This window comes from Panthera onca, chromosome B4 (assembly GCF_046562875.1).
Source record: "Panthera onca isolate mPanOnc1 chromosome B4, mPanOnc1 haplotype 2, whole genome shotgun sequence".
Classification (NCBI taxonomy): domain Eukaryota; kingdom Metazoa; phylum Chordata; class Mammalia; order Carnivora; family Felidae; genus Panthera; species Panthera onca.
The window spans coordinates 66,618,846-66,632,292 of NC_138345.1; the positions used below are offsets into that span (position 1 = coordinate 66,618,846).

At 34.3% G+C, this 13,447-nt stretch overlaps 1 protein-coding gene across 11 annotated transcripts in view; it reads right to left on the reverse strand.

Annotated features, from left to right (window-relative positions):
* The window catches only part of KIF21A (kinesin family member 21A), a 148,699-nt gene that overhangs the window by 33,117 nt on the left and 102,135 nt on the right, over positions 1 to 13,447 (reverse strand). For 7 of the 11 annotated variants that reach the window (XM_081796141.1, XM_060657938.3, XM_060657930.3 and 4 more), the window contains 12 exons: positions 12,540 to 12,630; positions 12,012 to 12,129; positions 11,429 to 11,617; positions 10,798 to 10,997; positions 9,622 to 9,729; positions 5,345 to 5,413; positions 5,036 to 5,250; positions 4,728 to 4,881; positions 4,003 to 4,197; positions 3,231 to 3,332; positions 2,282 to 2,447; positions 1,787 to 1,807 (listed from right to left, as the gene is read on the reverse strand). In XM_081796141.1, coding sequence (XP_081652267.1) covers positions 1,787 to 1,807; positions 2,282 to 2,447; positions 3,231 to 3,332; positions 4,003 to 4,197; positions 4,728 to 4,881; positions 5,036 to 5,250; positions 5,345 to 5,413; positions 9,622 to 9,729; positions 10,798 to 10,997; positions 11,429 to 11,617; positions 12,012 to 12,129; positions 12,540 to 12,630 — 1,628 coding nt within the window. The remainder of the gene's footprint in view (positions 1 to 1,786; positions 1,808 to 2,281; positions 2,448 to 3,230; positions 3,333 to 4,002; positions 4,198 to 4,727; positions 4,882 to 5,035; positions 5,251 to 5,344; positions 5,414 to 9,621; positions 9,730 to 10,797; positions 10,998 to 11,428; positions 11,618 to 12,011; positions 12,130 to 12,539; positions 12,631 to 13,447) is intronic. The other 4 variants (XM_060657935.3, XM_060657933.3, XM_081796140.1 and 1 more) reach the window with 1 other exon arrangement.

Here is a 13,447-nt window from a genome sequence, read left to right on the forward strand (position 1 = left end):
TTCCTCTAAGCACCTCTGGGCTAGACTATGGCCCCCATCCCTAGCACAGATTTCAGCCATGAGACACAGGTTACATCAGCTGAATGGGTTTCCACTCTCTGATTCAGACCCTTCTCCAGCCATAGACAAATGGAAGTTGTTTGAAAGTTGTAAAAAAAATAACACTGCTCATCAAACTAGCAGTTCAATATCTTCTGCACTAAAGGATATCAAGGAGGACACTTACATTTTTCTTCCAAGTTAAAAGAGACAATGGATGTAAATAACAATTTACTTATTACTAGGGGCACTTGGGTGGCCCAGTCAGTTAAGTGTCCAACTTCAACTCAGGTCATGATTTCATGGTGTGGGTTTGAGCCCCACATTGGGCTCTGTGCTGCTGGTGCGAAGCCTGCTTGAGAGTCTGTCACTCACAATGCCCCTCCCCACTCTCTCTCCCTCCCTGTCTCTCCCTCTCTCTTTCTCTCTCAAAATAACTAAATAAATAAAGTTTACGCAAACAAAGAGAATTTACTTTTTACTATAGATTGGACCACGAAGAACAACAAAGAGGAGGAGGAGGAGGAAAGAGAGGAAGAAGAACAGATACAGAAGAAACATGCCTGATAAGACATGGAATGGCAAAAATCCTAGTTATAATCCAGGAACTTTGACAGTCTTGGTTAGGATATAACCAATCCTATTTGTTCTACCTGTACTTGGTATAGCTTAAGCAGCTTAAAAGTATCAGCCTTTCCATACCTATATTATGCAGTTGATCTCAAGAAAATACTACTTTGAGATTAACATGCGGTATAAACATCTAAAAAAATCAAATAACTCATGTATTTTATTTATGTAACATCTTATTTAAAACAAATTCAGATGTATAGATTATGTTTATTCTACTGACACATAAAGGTAAGTACATTTAATCTTTCAATTACATTCCTCTCCTTTAAGGATAAGCGTTTAGAACACTTTTGGCAGCTGTGTGCTTACAAAAAAAAAAAAGATCAGATCAGATTCCGAAAAAAAAAATTTTAATTAAATAAAAACTGCTCCAAAATAATCATTCAGAAAAATCACAAGTAATAAAATTGCCCTGATACTCCTGGTCCTTCATGTGTATCATCATTGAGAGAAGCAGAGACATTATTAATGGGTGGGTGTAGTTCATGACAAGGTTGTAGTGGCAAGGGGAAGGTTTGAAAATCTCTATATTTGGTCATCTCTAAAGCCACTTTTAATCTGAAAATATTATAACCATAAATATTGTTTCAATATGTTCATATAGAATGCTTTGAATAATTTCAGTTTACAATGTTAAAATATATGTATTTAATTTTACAAAAATTAAGAATAGCTGAGAATCTAGCAAATATATACCAGAGACAAGTATATACCAAAGATATATGCTAAGGAAAGTTATGAGGTTAAAACAACAGATGCAAGTTAACAGATACATTTAAAAATTAAAAAGAAATGTATACTCCATTTTTTCCTACAAGAAACAGAAAGAAAGGCTTATGAAACTGGAGTCACAGCTGGAGGTCAAAAACTAAAAGAGAAAATTAACTAAAGCATACTTCTTTAAAAATCTAATAGGTTTTAAAACAGGAATGAATGTATAGGAAAGACGAAAGACTTAGTATGTTTGTGGTCATGGATACATTTCAAAAAGATCATGCAAAAACCAGTTGGCTGCCAATAAAAATTTTAAACATAAGATGTACCACAATTAGTGTACATGAACAATTAGTAATTCATGCAGCTGTAGGGTACACAGAAAGCTAAACATACTTACCTAAAGGTACGCTATCTAGATCTGTGTAAATAACAGCAAAAAGGAAACAAAAAGCAATACTCCAATCAAAACAGATCCAATGTTAAGAACTCCCACATAAAACAAGATTATGCACCATTTATAAGATATGTAGAATAGATGCCATAGAAAACACTTATTATTTTTAAGGCAATTAGATATGCAGAGTAAAGTAATGAAATGTGGTTAATATTTTAAATAACCAATTCAGAAACTTGGTTGATCCTCTTTATTCATAAAAACTAAGTGCTCAATAAGGTTAAATAAGCCTTTTAAAGTTGGTAATCATTTCTTGGAATGACAATAATTAAATCCCCCCAAATTTATACATGCAAATTAAAGAAGGAATAATTATTAAAAGCATGAGTAAATATAGCATCTATTCAATCAAGCAATAGGGGAAAGAGGTATAGTATAGCATTCTCAAAGAGCAAAGCTACCATGCAATTTGTTTAACAGAAATTTAGTCCAAATTACCTTGTAAAGCATGGCCTAGTAAAGCATCTAGCTCAGGATTTAATTCTGCTTTCTCTTTCAACATATGGAATAAGAGCTGGTTTTGTGTAGCGCTGGTTATTTCGGTTTGTTTAAGCCGACCTTCAAGTACTTTAATTTGAGCCTCTTTCTGGGCAGCCTGAAGACCCTGTAACAACACCAAAACATAATAATAATAATAACAACAACAACAATTATCTCAGGTCATACATAACAGAATCTTCCATACAAAGATGTGTATCAAATAACAAATGCATATGATATATGGACTTTGACATCTGATAGACGTTGATTCACTGTAGCTCCTCTGCTTACTAGCCTGGTGACCTTGAGCAAATTACCTTATCTTCCTACTTCAGTTGCCTCATATGCAGAATGATATTAATAATATCTACTGCCTAGCACATTGTGAAGATTAAGTGGGAGAACATAAAATAAAGGGTCTAGCACCATTCCAAAGTGGCAAAAAAAAGGGGGGGGAGGGGAGTCAGAAATCATTATCATCCTCAATATTTAGCATTCTTACAGGTGACAGGTTAATGCATTTACATTCAAAGAGGAGGGAAGTGCCACTGTATCTTTTACTTTCAGATTTCTTTTTGAGCTGTGAAAAATCAATACTAAACCAAAGTTATGATACCAACTTTGTTTGCACCCCAAGAGATTTTTCTTTTCATTTTTCCTTTGTTAAAGCAAAAGATGAATTATTTCTTGTTTAAGTTGTTTACCTCTTCTAATACACAAGCACAATGGATGACAAGCTAATGGAATTGATCTAAATAGTCCTGACTTTTCTTAACTCTAAAGAAAGGTAAAAAAATACTTTTCAGTTAAAAAAAAAAAACCCTTCTTACCTATTATAAAGGAAAGGGTCACTGATGAAAGATAAACAAAATGAATTAATCATTATTTGGGTGTAGTTAGATCATACCTTATTGATACCCATTGACAAGAAGTGGTCCAGCAGGTATCGGGCTTCTGTAAGTGTGCAAGCATTAATGACCGCAGTGATATCCAATGTTTCTCCTTCTTCCTACATCAAATCAGCATATGACGAACATTATTTTGAGCTGAATATATTCAGAGGCAAAAGCCTGTTGTCTCATTTATTTATTTGATAGTGTTGGGTAAGTTAATAAGACTCCTTAGAAAAATGTAAAATATGATCCCTACTCCAACAAACATATGGGTTAGTTGAAAAGAAAAGACACATTTGAGCAGTTAAGAATTCAAGGTGGATTAATAAGTGATATACATTTTTACATCTTTTTGATTTAAAATTTTTTTTTAATGTTTATTTATTTTTGAGACAGATAGAGACAGAGCATGAACAGGGGAGGGGCAGAGAGAGAGGGAGACACAGAATCTGAAACGGGCTCCAGGCTCTGAGCTGTCAGCACAGAGCCCGACGCAGGGCTCGAACTCACGGACTGTGAGATCATGGCCTGAGCCGAAGTCGGACACTTAACCGACTGAGCCACCCAGGCGCCCCTCTTTTTGATTTTATAAACAATAAATAATATCACAAAATCAGCAAAGAAATCTGGAGAGCAAGCAGGGAGTGATATTCATGCAAAACCTAAGAATCATAGTAAACCCATAAATAGAAAATTCCTTGATATAAAAATTCAAAGTGCTTTTCATGATTAAAAATACAAAAACATCTTCCTTAAGCCATTAACCATTTTTTTACAACTACAAACCTTTGCTTCTTCCATCTGCATGATGTTGGCTTGACAATCAGAAATACTGTCATTGATGTAATCTATGTTAGCAGTTAATGACTCCATCTCCTCATTGATGTTAACCACATTTTTATCTCCTTCTCCACTCTCCTTGACCATCTTTTCTCGTCTTTTTGAAAGTTTCTCTCGTCTTTTTGTGAGTTCTTCCCGTTGCTATTGAAAAAACAGATTGGATTTTAAGAAATGATATTCATCCAGGACCTTAAGAATATTATGCTAAATGAAATAAGTGAGTCACAGAAGGACAAGTACTGCAAGATTTCATTCATATAAGGTATCTAAAAGAGTCAAACTCATAGATGCAGTAAGTAAAATGGTGGTTTCCAGGGGCCAGGGGCCAGGTTGGGGGGAATTGAGGGGTGCTATGAAGTTTCAGTTACTCAAATAAGTTCTAGACATCTGCTAATCAACACTGTTCCTATAGTTAACAATGCTGTGCTGTACACTTAAAAATGGGTTAAGAGGGTAAATCTCATGCTGTCTTTTCTTACCACAATTAAGACAAAACAAAACAAAAAAGAAATGATGTTCATCTGTTCACACATAATGCGATCAAAACCCACAAAAAAAGAAAAAGAAAAAAAGACAAATTGGTAAGGATTAATGTACCAAGGGATCAAATTTGGAAACCTAAAATTACCAGTCAGCTAAGAAAGAACATATCTATGTTCTGTTTTCCACACCTTGAGGAGTCTATTCATATCCGTCTCCATATTGGAAATAGTCATTTTCTGCATGATGATGTCTGTGACCCTGCGCTCAAGAAGCTGCCACTTCATGCGAGCTGTCTTGGAAGTAAACACTCGGCCAGTCAACCCTTTCCTCTGATATTTTTTTCTATAATCATATAAAAACAGATAAACATAGTTATTACTTACATGTTTATTTGACTGTATACTGCCAAAAAATAAGCTGTTTTTTCATTTAAGTCCAACATTCAGTAATAATGCCACAAAGATTATGTCAGAAGGAACAAAAGAATTGTACTGACCTGGTTCCATTTGTTGTGGGCGTTGGTAAGGCCTGGACTCTTGCCACAGGAATTCTCATTTTCTGCTGGGCTCCTGCCCTTGATACATCTGCTTCTACAGCAGCTGCACTGGAACCCGTGTCCTGAACAGGGGTATCGGATGAGCTCAGCTTCCGCATGACTTTCCCAGCTACTCTATCTGACATGGGCCTCACTTGCCTACGAAGAGCTGTAACCTGAAAGTGCAACAAAGATAGACTCACTCTTTTAGTCTACAGAAATACATCACGTATCTCAAAGCCAGATGTTTCCTCCAAGTGATCAACTTGCCTCTTCGGTTTTGCGACGAAGAACCACTTCTTGGTTTCTTTTTTGGGCTTCCAGAAGTCTAAGTTGATGCTATAAAAATAATATTGAATAAGTTAAAATAGTAAACTGAAAGATACAATGCTTTCTACTCCTGCATTAACGTATGCCCCATCCCACTGTATTAACATATGCCCCAATACTTCCTACTCCTGCATTAACAGATGCCCCATCAGTTCTTAGCAAAATCTGAGCTAAAAACAACCTTGCATCCATTACTACAGATAAGAATATTTTATTCCAATAAACAAAAATACATACTGATGCAGCCATCTCTTTCTGAAAAATGAAGTTATCTCTGTGCCACAATTTTATTTAAGAAACATTCATAGTGCTTACTATATACAAGTGCTTTTCTAAATGCCTTACAAATATTGTATCATTTCATTTTTTGCTAGACATTTAATTTTGCTGAGGAAGGAAGAAACACAGCTTAGAATATTTCCAATAAAGGCACCTTAAAATATATCAGTAATTATTCACTCCATTTTAAATATAGGGAAAACATATATTAATTGTATTAGCACTTTACAAGAACTTCAGAAATATTATGTTGGGTAAAGTAAATGAAAAATAAAACATGTCGGTATTGGTTACCAATTTGCTTTTAGGTACTCTATATGATAAAAGACAATTAATTATAAACAACTTTAAGTCATTTTATAAGGCTATAATTTAGGAAGAAATTTTGGACTGAAAAAGAACACAGATCCTAGTTTTGGTTCTGTCATTTATTCAACTCTGTGATCTTGGGCAAAGCTTAGGAATTGGACTTAATCACAAACATCCCTTCTAGGACTTAAATTCTGTGATATACCAAATAACCTTCATGTTTTGTATCCCTAGTTCGAACAGATCATTCATCTCATGTTTATGCATAGTCCTATGTCATCAGATGAGAATTCTTTGAGAAACGGACACTATCTTATCACTGCTGTATCTTCATTGCCTACAACAATGATTGACATAGAGGCAAAGTTAATAAATGTTTTTAAATAAATGAACTTCCAAAAATTAAAATAAACAAATGGTTTGAAACTTGTTACTAAATTAAGTTTTTTCTTATTCAAAATCAAATCTCAAGCTCATTCATATTTTTGGTACAAAGGGTTTGAAGATGAATATGACAAGAAACAATTTAGAAAGGGAGTCAATATGCACACAAAGCAATAAGTAGAAGGGCAAAGGAGTCTGAATGTTAGCTTTGTATGTGACTAGCCAGCCTCATATTTTATAACAGAATATTATATCATATATGATCCTATGTTGTAGAATAAGATTCAAAAATTCCATACTAGTAGTTAATTGTGCAATATTACTCTATCTCATATGAATTAGTTGTAAAGAAATAAGTACAGTACATTATAAGGAAATTATTCCTGTCATCCAAAAGTTTTCATTAAAAATAAATAAATATGGCATTTGTCTCTCTCTGACTTATTTCACTTAGCATAATACTAACTCCACCCATGTCACTGCAAATGGCAAGATTTCCTTCTTTAATATGTGGAATTTAAGAAACAAAAATGAGCAAAGGGAAAAAAAAGAGAGAGAGAGAGAGAGAGGCAAACCAAGAAACAGACTCTTTAACTGTAGAGAATAAACTGATGGTTACCAGAGGAGAGTTGGGGAAAGGGGCTGAAATAGGCTGAAGGGACTGAAGGGGCTGACAAGGATTAAGGAATGCACTTGATGAGCACTGAGTATCATATGAAGGTGTCGAATCACTATACTGTATACCTGAAACTAATATTACACTGTATGTTAACTAACCAGAACTGGAATAAAAACTTTAAAAATAAATAGCCAAAAAGTGGAAATAACCCAAATATCCACCAATTAAGGAATGCAAAAACAAAATGTGCTCTATCTATACAGTCATAAGAAGGAATGAACTACCAACACATGTAATAACATGGATGAACCTTGAAAACATCATGCTAAATGAAAGAAACCAAACACAAAAAGCTATATATATCATATATTCCATTTACAATGGGCAAATCTATGGAGACAGAAAGTATACCAGAATGGCTGCCAGGGCCAGGAAGATGGAAGAATAGGGAGTGACTGCTAATGGATATGGAGTTACTTTTTGGACTGATAAAAAATATTCTGCAATAAAATGGTAATGATTGTTGCACAATTCTGTGAATATATTAAAACCTTGAATTGTATAGTTTAAAAGAGCAAACTTTATGGCTCATGAATATATGCCAATTTTTTAATAGGAAAAAAAAAAAGAAATATAGCCTTAATACAGAAGTCATCTTGTGAAAATATCTACTTTTCTCTGTCATTACTCTCTTCTATCTCCTTAAGTTTTCTTTTTATTTCCCAGAGTAGGTTTCTATTTTCTAAAATATGCTGTATGCTCAGATTTTCTCCAGGGAGGACTTAGAAAAAGTTGAGCAAGAAAAAAGGAACAGAAGCTGAAACCTAACCAACAATGGAGAAAAGACCACGGTGGCCTCTTCTTCTGAGGAGAAAAAAAAAAAAAAAAAAAAAACACCATAAATGAAAACACCAAATTGCTGGGGTGCCTCTGACTCTTGCCCTTACCCCACTGTGCTCATGCTCTCTCTCTAAATAAATAAACATTAAAAAAAAAGAAATAACCATATTGCCAAAATTTAGAAAGAATAAAAAACAAATAGGCTGTAACTTAAAATCTTGACACAGCTAAAGTTAGCATGCTGGTATATATCCTTAAAATTTTTCCCTCATTTAATCAAGCATGCATATATGAAATGCTACTTTATGCTTAATGTTAAATCACAGTCATTTTTCATTTTACTATGCAGTTTCCAAATCCTAATCTTCAATAGATGAATAATAACCTATTAAATGAGATGGGCTATAATTTATTTAACTATTCTCCATACTGTCAAGTATCTTGGTTATTTTTACGTTTTTCACTATTACAAATTACTCTAGATTAAAGATTTTAATACATAACAATTTTTCTTATTTTAGATTATTTTCTTAGTCTGAGTTCATGGAAGAAGCAGGATTCTTGAGTGAAAGAATATGAAAACTTTTGCGCTCTTATTAAAGCCACCTCTAGTGAAACTGGGTTATTATTCAGGAACATCTCTAAGACTCTCTAGGTGAAACTGTCTTTGGAACCATCCTAAAATCACTATCTTATACAAGACTATAAGTAGTTACCTGATTTCCCTAGAGATAACCAATTATATCTTTGCCATTTTCTCCTATCTCATCATCTAGGAAATAAGCCTCTAACAAAATTTATAATAACATTATATTGTTTTTCATAAGCTTGTATATTGAATTCCTATAATCCATATAATAACTGCCATATTACTAAATTAATGCATACTTATTGTCCTTATGCTTATTGTCCTTAACCTGCATTTAATAGTTAAAGTTATAAGATGGGGCGCCTGGGTGGCTCAGTCGGTTGAGCGCCGACTTCGGCTCAGGTCACGATCTCGCGGTCCGTGAGTTCGAGCCCCGCATCGGGCCCCCTGTGCTGACAGCTCAGAGCCCGGAGCCTGTTTCAGATTCTGTGTCTCCCTCTCTCTGACCCTCCCCCATTCATGCTCTGTCTCTCTCTGTCTCAAAAATAAATAAACGTTAAAAAAAAATTTTTTTTTTTAAATAAATAAATAGGGGCGCCTGGGTGGCTCAGTCGGTTAAGCGGCCGACTTCAGCTCAGGTCATGATCTTGTGGTCCATGAGTTCAAGCCCCGCGTCGGGCTCTGTGCTGACAGCTCAGAGCCTGGAGCCTGTTTCAGATTCTGTGTCTCCCTCTCTCTGACCCTCCCCCCATTCATGCTCTGTCTCTCTCTATCTCAAAAATAAATAAACGTTAAAAAATTTAAAAAATAGGGGCGCCTGGGTGGCGCAGTCGGTTAAGCGTCCGACTTCAGCCAGGTCACGATCTCGCGGTCCGTGAGTTCGAGCCCCGCGTCGGGCTCTGGGCTGATGGCTCGGAGCCTGGAGCCTGTTTCCGATTCTTTGTCTCCCTCTCTCTCTGCCCCTCCCCCGTTCATGCTCTGTCTCTCTCTGTCCCAAAAATAAATAAAAAACGTTGAAAAAAAAAAAAAAAAAAAATTTAAAAAAAAAAAAAAAAATTTAAAAAATAAAAAAATAAAAAAATAAAAAATAAAAATAAATAAATAAAATAAAGTTATAAGAAAATTTTCTTCCATTTACTAAACAAGCTTGTTCAATGTACAAGATTTGTATATAACTGAAAGTTAAAGTCCACTCACATCTCTTTTACGTTGATCTTTTTTCAATTGAGCAATCTCTCTGTTTCTCCTAGACTCTGTCAATCTGGCTTTTTCTTGTTCTTCTTTCATTTGTTTCATTAGTCGAACCTAAAAAAATTGGGTGAACACATCTATTGGAGTTACCCTATCACAACATTCATTAAACTAATGGAAGCAAGCAGTTAGAATTCTGAATACTTAACAGAAATAAGTGGAGTTTTGTTGCACATTTTAAATGGTCAATTCTTATTTTTGTGGGATTAGTACATTTCTTTTTCTAATAACTTTTCTAATATATTCCTATCAAATTGCTTAGTGCTTTATGCTTTTTATATAAATGTTCAATTGTTCTATAATTTGAATGAATTTTTGGTACTTATTACCAGTAGCTGTGTGACCTTGAACAAATTACTTTACCTTCCTAGGTTTTCATTTTCTCATATATAAAAAATATATATAAAAAATAACAGTTCTGTGGCATTATACTATTTTGAGAATTTAACAAGTAATACCTGAAGAGTGCTTATAATGATGCTTGGCATATTGTAAGCACCTAATAATTTTAGCTATTGTTGTCCTCAGCAAAGACACAACATAAGAATCTAAAACTTCCTAAATCATTTTCACATTTGCTGATTTTCACACCAAATGTTAATAAGAAAAATTCATCCCACAGAAAAAACAGATAACAGATCAGAATTCACATACTCTGTTTTGTTAAGAGAAGACAATGTGTATTCTTCTATGCATGGGAATGATAAACACTAAATTCAAGATACTTGTTACCTCTTCAGGAAAGAAGATGATCAAAAAGGAATACATAGGAGATTTTCCGTATAACTGTAGTGTTTAAGATAGTGTATATAGTGTTTATTATGTAATTTTTAATGATTTTTTTCATGTTTGAAATATTTTACATGTTTCAGGAGGAGAGATACCCATCAGAGTCAAAAGAAGCCGTATTTTCAACCACATGATTTTCAGCTACTCTGAAGAAAGGTTTTGATAATGGATGAGTGAGTGCAGGAAGCAACTTCTAATTGCCAAAAGGAAGTACATCATTTGTAAGACTCGGTTACCCTTTTATTGAGTATGGAAAGAATCACAATAATTTTTTTGTCCCAAATGAAACAAATATCCTCAACATCAGATTTTAATGCAAAATACAGTCAGTACCTTTGTTTTTTTCATTTCCATCACATCCTGCTGCAATTTCTTCAATTGCTTTTCATATTGAGACTGGTTTTTAAGCAACCTTGCATGCTCTTTCTGAGCTGTCTGAAGTCTTTGAAGTTCTTTATTCATGGCTTGAAGTTTCTTTTCATATTCAGACCTAACTTTTTTTGCCTTTTCTTCTGAATAAGACTCCACTGAGCCTAAATGACCAAAGGATATTTGCATTTGTTTCTGTGAGACACAGATTTTTCACATCACAGATTTATAACTTATGACCTTAGAGAAAAACTACCTCCCAAACACAAACTTCAAGAAGCCAGGGTATCTTTGAATTACTCTCTGTTTTATTATCTACTCTCAACTTGTTTAACAGTTTTTTGTTTTTTTTTTTTATTTAATAAATGTTTCCAGCATTAAGACATTAAAACAATCAGCCACAACTTTGGACAAAATAATTAAATAGCCTAGATAGGTATCAAAATGGAAAAAAAAATAGGCAATATTTAACATGACACAAACTCATATTTAATGTGGCCACTAATGTAATTTCTTTCTTCTAAGGGAAGCAATGATAAACACCCATTTTGGCAATTTAATTGGAACCTTAATTAGAATTAAATGTAATTCTTACCTAAATTCTGGAGCACCTGGTCTCTCTCCAACTGAGTGTCCCGAATCTTATGCTGCAGCATCATTAGCTTCTCTTCATACTGCTTTTTCAGTGTCTGCAGTCTTTTCTGGCTGTTTTCTAGTTCATCAATCAGTTTTTGCTTGATTGCAATTTCACAGGTAATGTTTGCTAAGTCTGCTTGATAATTGGCTATTTATAAAGGAAGAAAATAAACATACTGCAATAGGCAACAATATCATAATTCCAGCTTTTGAGCAAGAGCATGAAAACGAGCATCTACATCCAGGCATTCACTTCGCAGCTAGAAGGAGAATATCCTGGGTAACCCCAAAACTACGAACAGGTGGTAAATTAACAGCATTCACACTAAGCAGTGACAACAGATACTATTTGTACTAAATAAGAATGGAAATCACATAGTGACTAAATCCAGTAAGGGCAGAAACATGAGGCTGGAAGGGGATACACAGGTTGGCAGTTGTAAAAGCTGCCTTCATCAAGAAGGAAATGGAGAATGTTCTCTCCCCAAATTTTAAACATATTCCCCAAATGAATCTTTGTCCTTGTACTAGACAGCAAGTACCTTTTTCATCTGATTCGGAATCTGATTCATCAGAGCTTTCACCCCCTTCAATGTCATCTTCTTCTTCCTCCTCCTCTTCCTCTTCCTCCTCATGATCACTCACTTCTTGACTTTCTTCCTAAAATGTGATTTGTGACTATTAATAGTCCAATATCAGCAAAACAAACTGATTACCTCATTAGACTGCCAGAGTACAAAATACAGAAGTATACGAATTTCACCTTTCAGTACTTCAAAAATCATTCCACACTTGTAAGGGTATTACATAATTTGTCTTAAATAAAATAGTGTTTTCTCTCTCATAGTATTCTATCCACACACACACAATGCTTTCACATTGCACAAAATTGAGAGTTGCCAGTATTTTATGGCTCACATTTCTGAAGAAAAGAAATCCTTAAGCAAATAGTTTAAAATGGATGCATCATAACTATTTCCCTTTTCTACATATAAATTAGTAGCTATCGGCAACCATAAATAAGCTAAATTCAAGGACTGAAATTTACAAGTTCATTCTTTCATACTTACCACTTCTAATTCATTGTTCTCTCTTTCTGTAATACCCTTTTCTTCTTTCTTCTCTTGGTCAGTATCTGCATTATCCTCTTTACCAGCCACACTTTAAAAAAAAAAAAAAAGGAACAAAAAGATACAGTATTTAAGTAGAGAGGAAAGGTGTTCACTTTCGTCTCCCAGATTTTAAAAACCATCAATTACTTATGGAAATAAACTAAGAGTTTATCATTTGAGCAAAGTTATGTCTGATGCTTCAGAGGAAAGTAGAAATTGCCATTCCAGCCATAGTGACTTATCATTGGGAAAAAGATCATTTTCTAGAAACACTGAGGAATAGATTATCGCCTAGAGTATGAGATCTGAGGAGACAGCTAAGAACTATTCACAGTAACAGATAGGAGAAAATGGCAAAGATATAATTGGTTATCTCTAGGGAAATCAGGTAACTACTTATAGTCTTGTATAAGATAGTGATTTTCTCATCATCTAGGAAATAAGCCTCTAACAAAATTTATAATAACATTATATTGTTTTTCATAAGCTTGTATATTGAATTCCTATAATCCATATAATAACTGATGTAGATGATTTAAATTCAAAGGAAATCAAAACAAATATTTTGCTTTTCTCATCTAAATATATGACTTTTCCCATCTAAATACAAAGATACAGAAGCAGCATTTTTATTGGTGACCTGATACATTTAAGAATAAATTTAAAGATCCAGAATAAATCTGTGCACCAAAGTTTGTCTACACTGGCTGCATCCGCTAGTAATGGCACAGGCTCTTTTTTCATATGCCATATCTACAGCACAGGACTCTTCTTAAAATGTTCTCACCAAAATGGGTCTTTGCACATCAAAACTGTCTGAAGTTCGGCCTAACCTTTGACTGACTAGGAAATACCAGGGTCTGCCA